This window comes from Coprinopsis cinerea, assembly GCF_000182895.1.
Source record: "Coprinopsis cinerea okayama7#130 chromosome 8 map unlocalized cont3.8, whole genome shotgun sequence".
Classification (NCBI taxonomy): domain Eukaryota; kingdom Fungi; phylum Basidiomycota; class Agaricomycetes; order Agaricales; family Psathyrellaceae; genus Coprinopsis; species Coprinopsis cinerea.
In genome coordinates, this window is record NW_003307537.1 from 438802 (window position 1) to 455760 (window position 16959).

The following is a 16959-nucleotide window of genomic DNA, read 5'->3' on the forward strand; positions in this document are numbered from 1 at the left end:
ATGGTGTAAGTTATCCGTATGTACTCAGTATGCAAACATGTGGATTGCTGTTGTCAACTTTGCAACAAACGCTAGTAAGAAACCAAATAAATCGTCCATTGCGATAAACAAAAAAAAAAAAAAAAAAATCTGCTACTTGGTCTAAAAACAAAAAAAGTAAACGACAGATGGCCGACGCTCTACAAACTCCAAAGAGCCAAAAGCACAACGAAAGAAAACAAGGTCCTTTGGCTATCCACAAAGTTCGAAATCGACGAAGCACCAGAATTTTCAGATCCAGTGGTAGGCCCACCAGTAGCCTGAGGAACTCGTCCTCCATTCCCAATGTCCGTAGCACTCAAAGCAAGGGTATACGTGGTTTCACTTGTCGCGCTTGGTGGGATGCGTGTGACCGTCCGTGGAACTTCAGTCTCGACGTGGCCTGTTGGCGGTAGTTCGAGGGTTTCTGGAAGTGGAAGTGGCTGTCAGCATCGGAAAAAGAGAAAGGGAAACAGGAAAGCTTACGCTCAAAGTTGCCTCCATTATTCCTCGCGTCTCGGACAGCTTGCAAGAGCAACTCGTTCGCGTTATCGGGCACGTTCGAAAGAATGCCTATCCGCGGCGGGTCGACGCTGGGATGGGTAAGGTTGCCGTAATGGAACGCGACAAGGTTGCTGGTAGCGCGGAGGTTAGACCATGCAAGTGAGAACACGATGGCGAGGACTCACGATCGGAAGAAGGGGGCACCAAGACTCCACCTATACAAGGCCGAGATGGTAGGCGCATCGGTAGAAACGAGGTTATCAGCTACGCAGTCTCGTGCGTTGTTGGGTTCGATCTGGCCAATGAAGTCTCTTGGGTCAATGGGGAACATCTAAATCGAGTGGTTAGTCATGCTCCAACAGCGCGCCTAGAATGCCACTTTACCTTGCCACCAATCTCAAAGGCGAGGGTCTGAGGAATTTGGCAGGGGAACGAAGGTAAGGAATTGGCATTGTCGGGATCGAAATTGGGCGAAACGGTCGTAAGGATGTTGTTCACTACGTCTTCAGGTCCTCTGAGGATCGAGTTGCCCTACAAGAGGCAGAAATTAGCCGGGTAGCATAAAGGGAGAGAACGGGCGTCGTACCGTATCAAGCAGTGCCGAATTCCTCCTAGAGTCCATCCCATTTCTAGCTGGAATAGTAGAATCCGGAAGTCTTCGACCATTGAGATAAACGCCGTCAATGTCGATCTCCCAGCGGCTGCAATTAATTAATCAGAAGCAGCCCTCAGCTAACAATGCGAACAGCTTCACTTACAATGGATACACCTCGTTGGGTGCAAAATTCGGAGGCCTCATTCCACCTTCGGTAGCATTGTAGAGACGGATGGGGACCCAGGTAAGCGTCGAATTGTCGATCCCGGGCGGGAGTCGGCCAATCGTGAGGAGACCTTCGCCTTCGATATCGATCGTGCTTCGTTGGAGCGTCACCTGGGTGGAGCGGATGAGACATTTAGACTTCCACAATTGGAGCTGAAAACTTACAGTGAACATAGGCATCTGGAGTTCGCCAGTCATGGATATCCGAGAAAGCAATGGCCCGTCGGTGTAGGTTGCAGCAATCAGGTCGTCGGTGGGGAACAAAGATCCTGTCTACAAGGAAAATCGAACGTCGTTCTTACAGTTTCGTAACGAGATAAACGCACCCTGGTATTCGTCAAAGCAGACTGTACCTTGCTTCCACTCGGAAATCCCAAACCAAAGATTCCCGAGGTCCCAAACATCACGACAGGGTTGTCCGTGTCATTCACCACTCCGAACGGCTGGTCTACCATCGCAACGCCAGCAATCGTGGCCGTGTCTAGCGCTACTTCACCAAAGGCAAAGGTACCAGTGGTGGAGTCTCCGTAGAACATTTGGACGTCGGTTTGGGTTGAACGCATGGAGGAACGGGGGTAGCGGGGAATGGGAGAATTGGCGCATGCATTGGTGGTGCAGCGGTCAGAGGCAATCCAAAGGTCACTGGACCCTGTGTCTGTAAAGGAATGAGGGAATGTAGCTGGGATACGTGAAGGCGTCTACGCACCAATGTGCAGAGGTGCGACCGTATTGCCAATCCTCATTGGAACTGTGTAAAGCCTGCGTTTCGTTCAGGAAAATTACGGGCCATAAACAAAATGACACTCACAAATCTGCATTGTTCCCCAAACCAATAGACCCGCTGACTTCTCCTCTTCTCGACAACTTCCTCGGAATGCTCCTGACTTGGATGGGCAAGTCGTATCCTCCATCTCTCTTCTCCACTGCGTCTCTTGAGCCGGAATAGGACGAAGGAAGCGCCAAAACCTGCCAGAGACACAGCACAGAGATCACAACCGTCGTCGTCCAAATGCGAGAGCCATCGTTAAAGACCATGTTGGATATCAAGTAGGCTCGACCAGGAGATGATAACGTTTCCAATGAACGACTGCGTATCAATCAATACGAAGCGCACAGCACTCGAGAAAATAAAATAAAGGAGAAAACGAATGAAAGGAAGGGGGGAGGAAGAGAGAGAGACAGGAAGGTGGAGGTGAGAAACGAAGCAAGGGCCTGCATGACAATTGGTTTAACCCGCCGGCGAACGGAGGCTATGAAGCTTCTTTCTGATGATCGTCACCGAAAAAAGATACCGCTGAAGTCGGTGCAAAAAGTTGCTAGGGGAAATTTGAAGCGTTTGAATATAAAGCGGCCTTTGGACCTGTATTTCGTCCAGGTACGAGGAGGCACACGACCGCTAACTGGATGTGTATAACGCCTTCCATCGAAATTAAAGGAAAGCAGACGCGGGTGCAGATTTTAGCCGAGAAAGGCTTGGCGCGTCTTGGAAACCATCAATCCTCCGTGACGACGCGCTCTTGGATTGGGAAAGCCGGCCCCTATGTCCATCATGACGCGCCTTGGCCAGTTGAGCTCATTCTCAATGCAGCGTTGTGTGGGGTTGCAGTCACGGCGTGGTCGTGAAGGACCTCCAAATCTGCGCGAGCTTTGAGTTAGTTCCGTTGCACAGCGCCACAAGATGCATTCTTACCTCACTTCAATTCCATCGAAAAAGGCATAGCGAAATGCATGTGATGCAACGGTCGCCCTGTTGCTCTTGGTCTAGGACGTCGTTTCTCCCATCTTGGTCAACGGCGGGCAAAGAAAACTTGACTTCGAGGTCAAAGAAAGGCACTGCGAGCAGAGATGAGAGGCGAAGGAAAAAAGGGACGATCGCGAATCGCGTTGTAAGTACCGAGGATGCGATGTTTGGTTTTGTTTAACGACGATCTGCCTTCAATGCTCCCCAAGCGTGCGCCTCCAAGGCCATCGAAATGCACGAAACCCGTGAGTCCAAAAATACAACATCCATTCCCATAAAAGATGGGTGCTAGACTACATCAATCTCTTCGAGTAAATACAAGAGGCACACGAACAGGCCTGAAATTCGCCAACCATCAAACCTCCTTCCAACATGAAAAAAGCGAAACCAAAACACTCACGTCAGCGTTACACCACCAGTGGTAGCAAGCACCCTCTCCTTCCTCTGCTCAAACGTCTCCGAAGCGAACTGAGGTTCCTCCAGAACCGTCACCTTGTATTTCTGGATGAGCATCGTAATGACTGCTACGGCTTCCGTTTCGGAGAATCTTATCACCACCAGGGAGTGTTAAGAAGAGAATATAGTCGATGGTAGATACTCACTTTCGACCAAGACACGCCCGAGCCCCAGCACTAAACGGAATAAACGCGTCTTTATCCCATTCACCCAAAAATCGCTCCGGTTTGAACGCATGCGGATCTTTCCAGTACCGCGCTGCATCCCCAACGACACCAGTTACATAAATTAGCACTAACCACCCAACTTGCAGAAAGGAAAAAGTATTGTTTGTCGACTCACGATTGTAGTGAAGACCAGCCATATCAACAGACAAATTAGTCCCCTTTGGTATCGCGATCGTTTTAGTTTCTCCTTTTGGATTTCCAATGACCAAAGTGGTGTCTTCGGCGGCGTATTTGGGGACCCATGGGACGGGTGGGAAGAGGCGGAGGGCTTCGTTGAAGACACTATCCTGTATATCAGTAAAAACTACACATGGAGATTTGGAGAAAGTTTACGCCATGGAATGTGTTAGAAGAGGCATGTCGTCGTACGTCTGACCGGTCTCTGTCAGCAAGACAAAGATGAAGTCTGACATGTATAACTCACCGGATCCCTCCCATCGGGCAGAACAGACTTGATATGCTCATACAGCGCCTCCTGCTCATCCTGATACAAAGCCAGCAGCGCAAACGCAAAACACAGCGCATGCGCAGTCGTCTAGTCGCAGCCTCCCAATCAGAACTCCCACTATCCTGCGCCAATTCAAGCAACGCTCACCTCATGTCCAGCAACCAACAGAATGAAAATATTCCCTAAAGAAAAGAAGAACTCGATAAACTGACTACACCTCAACACAACTCGAATAAACTTACCAAACAGCTCCACATCATCCAATGTCTCACTCTTCACCTCCCCCCTCGTATTCTTCAACAGAATACTAAAGAGATCATCCCGGTCCATATCCCCCGACTCGACTCGCTCACGAAGCATCTCCTTCATATACACCTACCAGCATAACCCCCAAAGTCAGCAAGCGATTCACGAACGACACGCAATCCCAAATACTCCAAGTTTGTGGCAGATGACACTCGAAACTCACCCCAACTTCCTCAAACGACACCCGAATCCCCTCCAACCTCTCACTAACCCCCATCCCCAAGAGCCAATCCGGTATAGCAGCTTTCATCATAATATTCCCGCACGCATCATGTATCGCTTTCTTGAACGTAAGCTTATGCCCTCCACCGGCAACTTCGTTTTCCTGGTTCCACGATGTCTTGGCTCCAAATACTATAGTCCGAAATCGAATATGGTCAGAGTGGGGGATGAGGAGTGGAGAGGGTAAGGTGTGAGACGTACGAACCAGCAGAACCAAGTACCGAAAGCGCGATCTGAAATACACCCCATCAGAAGAGTCAGTACTTCACCACCCCGTCCTAACAAGATCCTACTCACCGCCAACGTAATCTCATTACAATGCTCAACTACCACCCTCTGCCCTCCCCCATCCTCCTTCCACCCCCACACATCCCCAACCAACTCCCTCACAACCCTCACACTCTCCCTCCACACAAACCTATTATTCCTATCCGTAAAACCCGGAGCCACCAACCTCCTATACTTCCTCCACTCCTCATCCTCAGTAGTCACAACACTAGGTCCATAAATCTCCAACTTGTCGTAGAGCTCAACGGGTTTGGGGAATCGGGAGCGGGAGGAGAGGATTTCTTTGGAAGCACTGGCGTCGGCGATGGCGTAGCTTATTTTGGGGCCTTCGAGGTAGGAGACCTAATGAGCGAGGAAGGAGGAGGAAGAGTGTTAAGACGTTGGGGGAGTGGTGCGGTAGTGGTACGTACCTCAGCGTAAGCATCCCATCCATAATACTCGAACACTAACAACAATCCCAATCAGACTCCATCCACTCCCCCACGCACAAAATCCCACAAAATCCCCACTCACATTTATATTTATCCTTAAAAAAGTGATTCCACCCTGCCGCAACACCAGGAATAGAAGGGAGAACAATATGTCCAATCACACCCTGCAACGAAAACGCCCGGCGAGGACCAGGATGGGAACTAGTACATCCGTCGCGCACAAAATAAGCGCCCACATCATTAGTCGCGCAAGTTGCAGTTATATGTAACCCGAACCGAAAAGCCATACGCACTGAATCGACCCCAAAGCTCTCCAAAACGACACAACCCTCCGACACACCCAAATCGCAACCAAAGACGTCGCGACGAGGTACACAGGACTCGGCGGCATGTCTGTCGTGCAAAGCAAATCCGCCTGCGACGCGTTCGAGAAGCCTACTCTCTGCCTGGCTAGCCGAACAAGGGGCAGAATGAACGAAGGGAGGGCAACCAACCCTTTTCGTAACACCATTCATTCAAAAACGCGATGTTTATATGGATGCCCTGCTCGGGTGTTATACACTGACAGTATACCTGATCCTGTATGTCGGAACAATAGTGGAGTCTTCTTCGTCCGCCACGGCACGTCCGAGTCTAAACTTATCGTGGCAAGCAGATGATCAGCCGTGTGCTTGTGTGGGTCCTCAGCGTTATCAATCCCTGGCAGTCGGCGGCGTCTGATCCATAACCGCAGCATGAACGTGTCCAGGGTTCGATGCAGACTCCTAAATAAAGGAAACAGAATCGCATCGGTATTGGCATAAAACCAAACTACACTCTCAACCAAGCTCAATCTCTCCTGGTAAAAACAAGCGGTACTCGAACAGGCCTGCCCAAACGAACGCCAATCAGCTTCCTCAATCCCGAACGGAGAACGGCGACAAAAACCACTCACGTCACAGTAACCCCAGAATAATTCTTCAAAATCCTCTCCTTCCTCTGCTCAAATGTCTCAGAAGCAAACTCTGGCTCTTCCTTGATCGTAATCTTGTACTTGGACACGAGCATAGTGATGACCGCCACCGCTTCAGTTTCCGCGAACCTGCAACAAACGTCAGCGGATTTTTGAAAGAAAGATAGCAATGGGAAGGCTGACTTTCGACCAATGCACGCCCGTGCACCAACGCTGAACGGAACAAACGCGTCGCGCGGCCAGTCACCCAAGAACCGCTCAGGCCTAAACTCCTCGGGGTTCTTCCAATAGCGAGCTGAATGAACGTATGTTAGAAATGAGTTGAAGACTCTGCGAAACGACTTACGGTTATGGTGCAATCCAACAGCATCGATGGTGAGGTAGGTGCCCTTGGGAATAGGAATAGTCTTCGTCTCGCCATTTTGGTTACCAATCTCCAAAGTGGTATCCTCTGCAGAGTATTTGGGGATTCCAGTCACCTGAAAACGAGATTAGCTTGCTGTGATAAAGGGGAAAGAAACCTGGCGCCTACAGGTGGGAAGAAGCGTAGGGTTTCATAGAAGACGCTATTCTGGGATGAGTATACCACGCGGACGCTGCCACAAAGTCGCCACTTACGCCATGGAATGCGTCAAGCGATTCATATCTTCATACGTCTTGAATCACGAGTCAGGTAAGTCCCGGATTGCACTGTGATTGTAGAACTTACAGGTGGCTCATCATCAGTAAGAACCGACTTGATGTGCTTGTAAAGTTTCTCCTGCTCGTCTGGATAGAGTGCCAACAGAGCAAACGCGAAGCAAAGCGTGTGGGCGGTTGTCTACTTGTATCTCAGCTTCAGTCCATCGGAAAAGTGGGAGATGCATACCTCGTGGCCAGCAATCAAGAAGATGAACGTGTTCCCTGGGATGGATGAATACCGCGATGGGAAGGGTAAGACGCACAAGTACTTACCAAGGATCTCGGTATGCGTAAGTTTCTCAGAGTCGTCCTTGAAGTCTCCTGTGCTCGAAGCAAGCAACAAACTGAACAAATCATCTCTGTCCGAGTTGGGGGAGGACAACCGCTCTTGAAGCATCTCGTTCATATAAAGCTAAACAGGTGCACTATCATCAGTTGTCTCCTCACAAATGAAAACTAAGCTACTCACTCCCAATTCAGCGAAAGCCATCTGAGTGTCCCTTCCTCGTTTGGTGAGTGGGAGGGCCCATTTGGGCACGGCAATGTTGAACATAAGATTCTTCGAGACGCTGTGCGTTGCTTCCTTGAAGGAGAGCTGATGCCCTGGTCGAACGGTATCCTCCTTCCAAGTCATTCGGCTTCCGAACCCTATACATCGCCCAAAGTGAGTGCATAATCTAGGCCAACGGAGAAAGGCTACAAACCGGCACCACCGAGAACGTAAAGGGTAATCTATACAAGTCGCGTTAAATGCCAGAATCCAAGTGCACAGACCGCCGAACTTACTGGCATGGTGAGCTCGAGGCAATGGTCAATCTCGATGGACTTCCTGTCGCCCCATACATCCTCGAATAGATCACTGAGAATTCGAACGGTTTCTGACCACACGAGCCTGTTGCTACGCTAACGAAATTATCAGAAACACACAGAACGGAAGTGTGATCAAGTTGAGACACTCACGTCCGCAAATGCAGGCGACACCAACTTCTTATACTTCTTCCATGTATCTCCCTCGACAGTGAGGATATTCTGACCATAGATCGCCAAAACTTCATAGTGTTCGGTAGGCTTGGGGAACCGCGTGCGCGACGCGGCGACTTCCTGGATAAGCATCTCGGATGAGCCTGCGTCACCCATGACACACTTCAATTGCTCTAACCTTGATAGCAGCAGCATCGGCTAGGACATAGACGACGGTCGACTTGCCGAACCAAGAGACCTCCGCGTACGCGTCCCATCCGTAACGAGCATACTCTGCAATGTACAGCGATGTTTAGTGTCTATTCGCGATCAATCGAGGGCGAATATGACGCACGCCTAAATTTATCCAGCAACAAGTGGTTGTGTCCCGCTGCGACTCCAGGGATGGGAGGGAGGATGTCGCTGCCCCAAATGCCATATGAGGTCAAGGCTCTTCGAGGTCCTGCATGGTGACTTGTCGATTGCAAAGGCGGAATCGCCCATTAGGCGTTAGCCAACGGTCCGGCGGGACGAAGACGAATGAATTAGACGCACCCAATAGATCTAAGCGACTTCCAAAACGCCACAATTCTCTGTACAACAAGCAGCACGAATCCAAGGGCGGGTAGGAGAAGCGGGTCCATGGTCAACAACGACCAAGTGGTGGTGGAGAGAGTGAAAAACAAGCGTCGATACAGCGAAGCACCTTGACGAGTCGAATACACGGTCGCTTTATGCCCGACTTAGGTTGGTGATAGGTGTGAGACCCTTGGAGCAATGGAAGGAAAGTGAGTGGGACTCGCGGCGCCCGTTTGACGTGAGCGAATTGACAAATCAATACAATCTCAGTCGAGAGATGTCCTTTGCTGGCCAACAACGGTGTCTTCAGGTCGTTTGTTTCGTGGGTGTTTTAAGTCCAGAAATGGTGGGTTGTATCACGGCAATCAGTCCGAACGCTGCTGTGTGTTGCCCAACGGTGCCAGTCACGGCTTGCTCGACTCCGGAATCCAAGAGACATTGAAAGTTCGATGGTTTCCTTCTTCCATGTTTGCCCATCAAAGTCATGGGCTAGAGATGAATACGCACTAAGCGGTAATTCGGGACAGGAAGACCGGAGCACTGGTCTCCATTGAACTCATCGCGTACCCATCATAATCCCAATGAACCCCGTCACCGTCTCCAAAGCACCGAATCGAATCGAGACCATGCACCAGTTGCCGTCGTTTCCATCATTCACACTGCCGTTCCTGCCACCTGGATAGTAAAGGTTGGAAAAATGATTCGATTGGAGCTTGAGAGGGACGTTGACGGTGGAAAGAAGAGGGCGGGATGGTGTGGGTTCAAGTTCGCATCGGGCGTGTAGCGCATCAAATGTTCGCATCACAGGCTCGGCATTTTCCACTCCTACGAATAGGGGCCGGTAGCGACCGCGAAAGCAGCTCCAACTCGTCACTCATAGCTCATTCAAGGTATAGAGATACAAAAATTAGTTTATGACATAAATACCATCTCTTAACTTAATCCCTCCTCGTAAACACAAGCGGTACACGGACAGGCCTGCAAAAAATAAACCCCGCATTCAGTTCAGTCTCTCACCAAGACGAAAACCAGAGATGAAGTACGCACCCGAGAGTAATATCAAGCTTAGTATTCAAAACCCTAGCTTTCCGCTGCTCAAAAGTCTCCGAAGCAAACTGCGGCTCCTCCTTAATCGACACTTTGTACTTTGAGACCATCAATGCGAGAACGGCTATTCCTTCGGTTTCGGTGAATCTAAAAGACGAGCGTAAGTAAATGGCTGGGGTCAGGCTGAGTTGGTGTGGTCAGCTTACTTTCGTCCAGAACATGCTCGGGGACCTATGTATGGCCTATGAGCGGTGCGACGAGACGAAAAGACGATATCGCTTACCAGCACCAAAAGGCAGGAATGCATCCCTCGGCCAATCACCCAAAAATCGGTCAGGTCGGAATTCTTCAGGATCTTTCCAATACCGTGCTACAAGCCAGACCAGTGTGTTAGCCCTTCTCCCTACACCAAGGAGTGACGCTCGCACTCACGATTATGATGGATTCCAGGGACCGAGATAGTCAAATACGTTCCCTTTGGCACTGGGACAGTCGTACTCTCGCCAAACTGGTTGCCAATAACCAACGACGTATCCTCCGAGGCTAGTTTTGGAATTCCAGGTACCTATGAAAGGTGTAAGTACGGGATCCTCGCAGAGGCTCCAGCTAATACCCACTGGAGGGAAGAGTCGAAGGGCTTCGTAGAAGACACTTGAGGCCAATATTCAGCGCATTAGTACCACCTTGATTGAGACGCGAACTTACGCTAGGCATCGAGTCAAGAGAGGCATATCCGCATACGTCTAGGGTGCATTATGAGCAAGTAAACACAATGGAGCATCAGAGGGACGTACAGGGATCCGCTTATCCGTCAGAACCGAACAGACATGCTCATACAAGCGCTCCTGTTCATCCTGGTAAAGTGCGAGTAGAGCGAAAGCGAAACATAGCGTATTTGCTGTCGTCTATAATCAAAGTCAGTATACACTCATCGCGCCATCCAGAGAGCGGGTGTCCTTACTTCATGCCCAGCAATGAGGAAAATAAAAGCATTTCCTGTCAAAAACCATTCAGCAACTCCTCACTCCTACCATCCCAAACCAAACGCACCAAGGATCTCGCTACGATCAAGCCTCTCCCCATCCTTCGCATCCTCCATACTCGAAGCCATAAGCAAACTGAACAAATCGTGTCTTTCAGAATTCCTCGAGACAAGTCGTTCCTGAAGCATCTCATTCATATAATCCTTCAAAGGGAACGTCAGCCTCAACTCTTCGCAATGACGAAGAACGCGAAACTCACTCCAAGCTCCTCAAACGCAAGTCGCGATTCCCGCAGACGCGCGGTTAAGCCCATGGCCCAGCTGGGGACGGCGGCCTTGATGATGAGGTCCGACGACGCGCGGTGCAACGCATGTTTGAAAGAGAGCTTGTGGCCTTTTGGAATCTCTTCGTCTTTCCATGACATATGGTTACCCAAGCCTAAAGGCACATTGAATTCCTCCTGTTTTCGTTTTGAGAATAGCAGATACTTACCAGCACCGCTGAACACGAAGAGAGTAATCTATGTAAGTCTACGTGTCAACGAAAGGCCAGCACCTAGATCTGAATTGGTACGCACCGGCAGAGTAATGTCCAGAAAGTTATTAACCTCAATCGTCTTTTTGTCCCCCCACACATCTTCAAACAACTCCAACACAAGCCGAATCGTCTCCGACCAAACAAGCCTATTATTTCTCTAGAAACCAAGGGAGTCATCAGAACACCATGCTACTAATCCTCAGCTCCTCGAACCAAATGAACACTCACATCCGTAAAAGCCGGAATAGTCAACTTCTTATACTTCTTCCACTTCTCTCCTTCAACCATCAAAACATTCTCCCCATACACATTCAACACACTGTAAATCTCCGTAGGTTTCTGGAATCGTTGGCGATTGGACGTGACTTCCTGTAAGGTAAATCAAGTAGTCTAAGTTCGGAACACGCTACATAATCAAAATGGAAGTAGCTCAACTGACTTTGAGAGCGCCGGCGTCGGCGAGGACGTAGGTGACGGTGGGTTTTCCGAACCAGGACACCTGAGACCACAAACGCCAATGAGGATGTGTTTCAATGCTCGCGAAGGTGATAAACACGTACCTCTGCATAGGCGTCCCATCCGTAATAGTTGAACACTGTTGAACAGCCCCAATGAGTTCCACCCCTTTAACAAGCTTTCCGACTCGAACGACATACGCTTCATCTTTGCTTTGTACAAGTGGTTCAAGCCAGCTGCAAGACCTGGCCAGGGTGGAAGTACCGCGCTACCCATGGTACCCGTCAGAGATACTGCTCGACGAGGTCCTGGGTGGAAGCTGGGTAGAGTAAACAGTGCGTCAGCATTCACAAACGCGAACAAGAAGTCCAAGTTTAGAGCGCTTACTTGACAGTCTTCATAGCCTTCCAAAAGGCTATCACCTTCTGAAGAACCACCACCAGACCAAACGAGACCAGCAGGAGAGCTATGGACTGCATCGTGGAAGGAGTCTTCGGACAGGTCGAGCGCGGCGATGGCGACGGCGACGAGGACGATGAGCACGAAGCTCGAGTAAGTAAGGGAAAGGAGTGAAAAGGAAAAGTGAGGTGGGAGCGCTACATTTCCTGAGCGCTCATATGTATCAGATCGAAAGCGAATCACAAGTTTGTTTACGTTGGCGTTGATGAGCGCTGGATTCCTGTGCAGTGATATCAGTTTCAGGTGTCCGTACAGTGGCATCAGAGCCTACCACGGAGGCAAAATGAGATCAAAACGCGGATATGTAGTAAGAGCACAAGCACAAGGGCAATCTGAGGGAAATCCATCATTTTATCCTTGATGAAAGAGCATTGTTCGTCAAAGTTGAGTGTTCAAATGCTTCGACGTTCAACCAGAGTCTTCGGTTTATGACGGCCGCCCATGAGCGCTTGAGCGCCCATTGCGGGGAGCCAAGGCTCCGAGTAGAGCTGAGCGCGTAAGTCGAAGTTCAAGTTGGCCGTTGCAGCCGAATCAGAGCGGAGTCCATCGGAGTTGTTGGAGAGCCAGCGCCCACTGCCAGGCTCCGAGTCCTTGTCCCCTTCCCGGCGCTAAATATGGCTCTTAAATAAGGGCATGCAGAATCCGCGTCACCCGTCTGCCATTTCAGCTTTCTGCGTTCTCATTCATGGAGAATTCCATTATTGGTACATCCGGAGAGTCTGAATGCACAGTATGTGCCTGCGCGTCCACTGCAGCCTGCTGCACCCGTGGCTAATCGACTTTTCTGCAGGATATCGACGGACATGAATCATCATGTATGCAGCTCGCGAATCGCATGTCCTGTGATGAGCGCCCTCGCTGACCATATCCCAAGGTGGATCCACTCAAGGCGAGGACGAGCTGGAGGGAGCATTGTCCCGCGTAAATGAACTATTGGACGAGGCCACGAAGGAGATGGACGATGGTGTTCTCGCAAACGTGATCGTTGTGTTGCGGAAGAGCAGCCCTGAAGAAGAATGCGACGAAGCGCGGGCGAAGGTTGAAGTTGCCTTGATCAAAGCCCTTGTAACCCGGTTCGCTCGACATGGATTGGTGGAGGACTTGGATGAAGGGGTAGAACTTTTGCTGAGAGAGACGTTAACTCCTTTCGCATTCACGGTGAGCGGCAGTGCGTGAGCTGCATTCAATCACGCGGCGAGCTAAAAAAATAATGCACAGGATCAGTCACCTATCTCAGGTTCAGAGGACGAAGACTGCACCGACAAAGTCTCATCCGCCCTTGATTCTCTCCGAAAATATCGACGATCAATCGACATGTCCAAGGTAGAGACCGCCATCGTGGTCGCCAAACAGGCTCTCTCCTCGTATCGTGACGCGACAAATGTTCGAGGCGAACTATTGCTCCGGACTGGGAATGCATTGGTTCTGAAGTACCTGGCGTCCGATGATGAGAGACACCTGGGTCTGGCCGCGTCGTCTTTTCAAGATGCTAGACGGCTTTTCAGAAGCGGTGATCACGATCCGATGCTCTTCATTACCCTTCTCAATCTCCAGCACATTGCATGCATCAAGTTCATAGAGCATGAACGCCAGGAGTTGGTGGAGTTGAAGCGGTTGCGAGAAGAAATGGAGGCGGAGGACGAACAAGGGAGGAGCGCACACATGATGGGATCCCAGCTGATGGAGGACGGTAACCTTCACGTAGAGGAAGCTATCCTATGGTTCCAACACTCCCTTTCATTCCGACCGCCACGGCATCCAAGACGCCTGAGGACACTGGACCATTATGCCATTGCCCTAGTTAACCGATTTGGTTCTATGAGCGATAGCCGCGACCTGGAAGAAGCTGTCACATTGCAAAGGGAAGTGCTCTCTTCCCGTTCTCCGGGCCACCCCGACCGCCTAGGCTCGCTCAACAACTTGGCAAGCTCGCTTTCGACCCGGTTCCACCACGAAGGCGACTTGCGCGACCTGGAGGAGTGCATCACGTTGGACAGGGAAGCGCTCGCTCTCTGCCCTCCAGGCCATCCCGACCACTCCGGCTCACTCAACAACCTGGCAACCTCCCTTCTCACCGTGTTCCTGCACAAAGGCGATGTCCGCGACCTGGAAGAGTGCGTCGCATTGAACAGAGAGGCGCTCGCTCTCCGCCCTCCAGGCCACCCCGACCGTCACCGCACCCTCAACGACTTGGCAACCTCCGTTCTCACCCGATTCCAGCACAAAGGGGACTTCCGTGACCTGGAGGAGTGCATCACATTGAACAGGGAAGCACTCGGTCTGCGATCTCCAGGCCATCCCGACCGGCCCCGCTCCCTGAACATCCTGGCATTTTCGCTTGTCACCCGGTTCCGCTACGAAGGCCACTTTTGTGACTTGGAGGAGGGTATAACATTGGAAAGAGAAGCGCTCGTTCTCCGCCCTCCAGGACACTCTGACCGCGCCAGCTATCTCCACAACCTGGCAACTTCCCTTCTCACCCTGTTCCAACACAAAGGCGATTTCCATGACCTGGAAGATTCTGTTTCATTGCACAGGGAGGCGCTCTCTCTCCGCCCTCCGGGCCACCCCGAACGCCCACGCTCCCTCAACGACTTTGCAATTACGCTTTCTGCCTGCTTCGAACACAAAGGCGATTTCTGCGACCTGGAGGCCTGCATTGAGGCCTTGCGTGAGGCCCGCCTTTTGTATTCAGAACTGGATACTTCTCTCGGAGCCGAGCCCAATTCCCGCGACACGCTAGCTGATCATCCCTATTGGCTTAGTGTAACCGGGAACCTTGTGAACAACCTCAAAATCAAGTACCGGGCAACTGGTGACGACGATGTCCTGGATGAAATATTCCAGCTTCTCAGGTCTGGCTCTCAGTCGCATGGGACATTGCCATTGCGGAGGCTAGACCATGCAAGGCTCTGGAGTTCAACTTGCCGGGAGTTCGACCGTTTAGAAATGGCGCTGGAGGCTTATGGATATGGAGTAGCCACTCTCCCCCACTTGGCGTCTCTTGATCTCACACTGGAACAGCGCCAGAACGCTCTCGTCTGGGCCAAAGACCTGTCCAGGGACGCAGTGCGGTGCGCCATTGAACAAGGCCAATTAGAGACAGCCGTTGTCTTTCTCTCCACCGCGCGATCTGTCTTCTGGTCTCAAGCCTTCCAGTTCCGGGGGCCTCTCGACCGACTGGACGCCCTCCATCCTGATTTGGCGTCGGAACTGCGATCCGTTACTCGCCAGCTGGAAGTCGCGACCCACGAAACCCCTCAGTCTGGCTCAGCATCGGTTCAGGGCCTGTCGCAGCGTCCATACCTTCTCGCCCAGAAGAGAGAAGCAGTCATTTCACAGATTCGAGCCATCGACGGCTTCCATGACTTCCTCCTCCCTCCTTCCTTCGACACGCTCAGGACCGCTGCCAGGGATAATCCGATTGTCTTTCTTAACGCCAGCAAGTATGGATGCGATGCCCTGATCCTGAAACAGGATGGCGCTTTGCATTGTCACTCACTCTCCACCGATCTGGAGCAAATAGCTGGTTTCGCAGATGCGATCCACCAGTTATCGCGAGGACAGACAGTGGGCACTCAACTCCAGCGCAAGATTGACGACTTTTGTCAAAGTCGAAATACGCGCTTGCAGTTACGGCGTAGAACCCAACGTACGGCTGAGGATGACTTTAAGCAGCTTCTTGAGATCCTCTGGGATGTGGTAACGGAGCCGGTCATCAGAATTCTGGGATTGCAGAAGGTATGATCTTGATCGCCATTCACTTGACCCGAATTTTGCTGACTGGCCTCTCAGACTGATGAACCGCAAAGGGTATGGTGGTGTCCAACGGGCCCGTTCGCCTTTCTTCCCATCCATGCCGCTGGAATCTATTCTGATAATGCTGAAGCGTCGGACTGTCTATCCGATTATGTCGTTTCGTCTTATTGCTCTTCGCCGCAAGACCTCATAGCGCCGCCGCCAACACCGAATGACGAATACGAAGTGCTCGTTGTTGTCGAACCAGGAGAGTCAGGGCCGAGTATACACAGCCTTCCCTTTACCTTGGAGGAATTGAAAATGATTCAAGGCCTAGTTCCCCACGAGAGGCATTTGGTCACCCGCGTAGGGTCAGCAGAGACTCCCTCCGATCCCGACGCGATTTTGGGACACATCAATACTGCATCTATCGTTCACCTTGGATGCCACGGGTCTCAAGATGATTCGAATCCTTTGGATAGCTCATTAATCCTCAGCGGGGGTCGTCTGAGCATGGGTTCGCTGATACGAGGTTGCCGCACCTCCAAAGCTGCCCTTGCCTACCTAAGCGCCTGTGAGACGGCAATGGGAGATAAAGAACGCCCTGACGAATCTCTCTCTCTGGCCGGGACTATGCAGTTCGCGGGATTCCGAAGTGTAGTCGCGACCATGTGGTGCGTCCATCCCATTATTTCTGAGTCAATGCGCAAGGATTTTGTAACTGACGATGGCTGGAACCAAAGGTCAATCCACGACGAAGATGCGCCCGTCGTGGCTGATGCTTTCTATCGCCATCTCTTCCGTCGTGGTACAGCGGCCCCTCCGGATATAACCGACGCGGCGTGTGGTCTTCATCTTGCTGTGAAGAAGCTGCGCGACCTTGGGAGGCCGTTTTACCGATGGGTTCCTTTCGTTCACCATGGTATTTGAATTTGTTTCATGGATTGCTTGATATCAGTAGAGTTTCTCTACGACTGACGAATATGTATATTATTTTGTTGACACCTATGTAACCACTTTCGGGGCGCGTCCTTGACGGTGTAGGGCTACGCTGTACGAATAGTTGTGTGACGGAGGGGGAAAGAGCCATCGAGAATGTTGAACAC

The 16959-nt window shown here is 51.1% G+C and overlaps 5 protein-coding genes across 5 annotated transcripts; 1 reads left to right on the plus strand and 4 right to left on the minus strand.

Moving 5' to 3' along the window:
* Positions 1-179: 179 nt before the first annotated feature.
* CC1G_08025 (hypothetical protein) lies at positions 180-2377 on the minus strand (the record flags this gene model as incomplete). Its single annotated transcript, XM_001835464.1, has 10 exons — positions 180-445; positions 505-653; positions 708-853; positions 907-1053; positions 1109-1223; positions 1281-1453; positions 1508-1615; positions 1669-1997; positions 2049-2101; positions 2151-2377. The coding sequence occupies 10 exons, from the start codon at positions 2375-2377 to the stop codon at positions 180-182; spliced, it is 1713 nt and encodes a 570-aa protein (XP_001835516.1).
* Positions 2378-3479: 1102 nt separating this feature from the next.
* Positions 3480-5852, minus strand: CC1G_14955 (614/534 cytochrome P450; the record flags this gene model as incomplete). The annotated part of the gene is made up of 10 exons (XM_002910578.1): positions 3480-3630; positions 3686-3833; positions 3882-4053; positions 4191-4301; positions 4362-4396; positions 4457-4589; positions 4684-4874; positions 4948-4975; positions 5040-5372; positions 5802-5852. The coding sequence occupies 10 exons, from the start codon at positions 5850-5852 to the stop codon at positions 3480-3482; spliced, it is 1353 nt and encodes a 450-aa protein (XP_002910624.1).
* A 539-nt stretch (positions 5853-6391) lies between these two features.
* On the minus strand, positions 6392-8698 carry CC1G_14956 (614/534 cytochrome P450; the record flags this gene model as incomplete). The annotated part of the gene is made up of 13 exons (XM_002910579.1): positions 6392-6542; positions 6597-6708; positions 6760-6892; positions 7123-7233; positions 7282-7316; positions 7368-7506; positions 7564-7742; positions 7799-7826; positions 7881-7997; positions 8055-8195; positions 8239-8348; positions 8410-8528; positions 8610-8698. The coding sequence occupies 13 exons, from the start codon at positions 8696-8698 to the stop codon at positions 6392-6394; spliced, it is 1464 nt and encodes a 487-aa protein (XP_002910625.1).
* An 873-nt stretch (positions 8699-9571) lies between these two features.
* On the minus strand, positions 9572-12135 carry CC1G_08027 (614/534 cytochrome P450; the record flags this gene model as incomplete). Its single annotated transcript, XM_001835466.2, has 14 exons — positions 9572-9611; positions 9681-9827; positions 10386-10423; positions 10475-10585; positions 10642-10676; positions 10731-10866; positions 10923-11101; positions 11156-11183; positions 11241-11357; positions 11429-11569; positions 11640-11699; positions 11761-11795; positions 11857-11975; positions 12044-12135. The coding sequence occupies 14 exons, from the start codon at positions 12133-12135 to the stop codon at positions 9572-9574; spliced, it is 1278 nt and encodes a 425-aa protein (XP_001835518.2).
* Positions 12136-12800: 665 nt separating this feature from the next.
* On the plus strand, positions 12801-16783 carry CC1G_08028 (hypothetical protein; the record flags this gene model as incomplete). Its single annotated transcript, XM_001835467.2, has 5 exons — positions 12801-12845; positions 12906-12930; positions 12990-13273; positions 13334-15856; positions 15911-16783. 5 exons carry the CDS (start codon positions 12801-12803, stop codon positions 16781-16783), a joined length of 3750 nt encoding a protein of 1249 aa, XP_001835519.2.
* Positions 16784-16959: the final 176 nt, after the last annotated feature.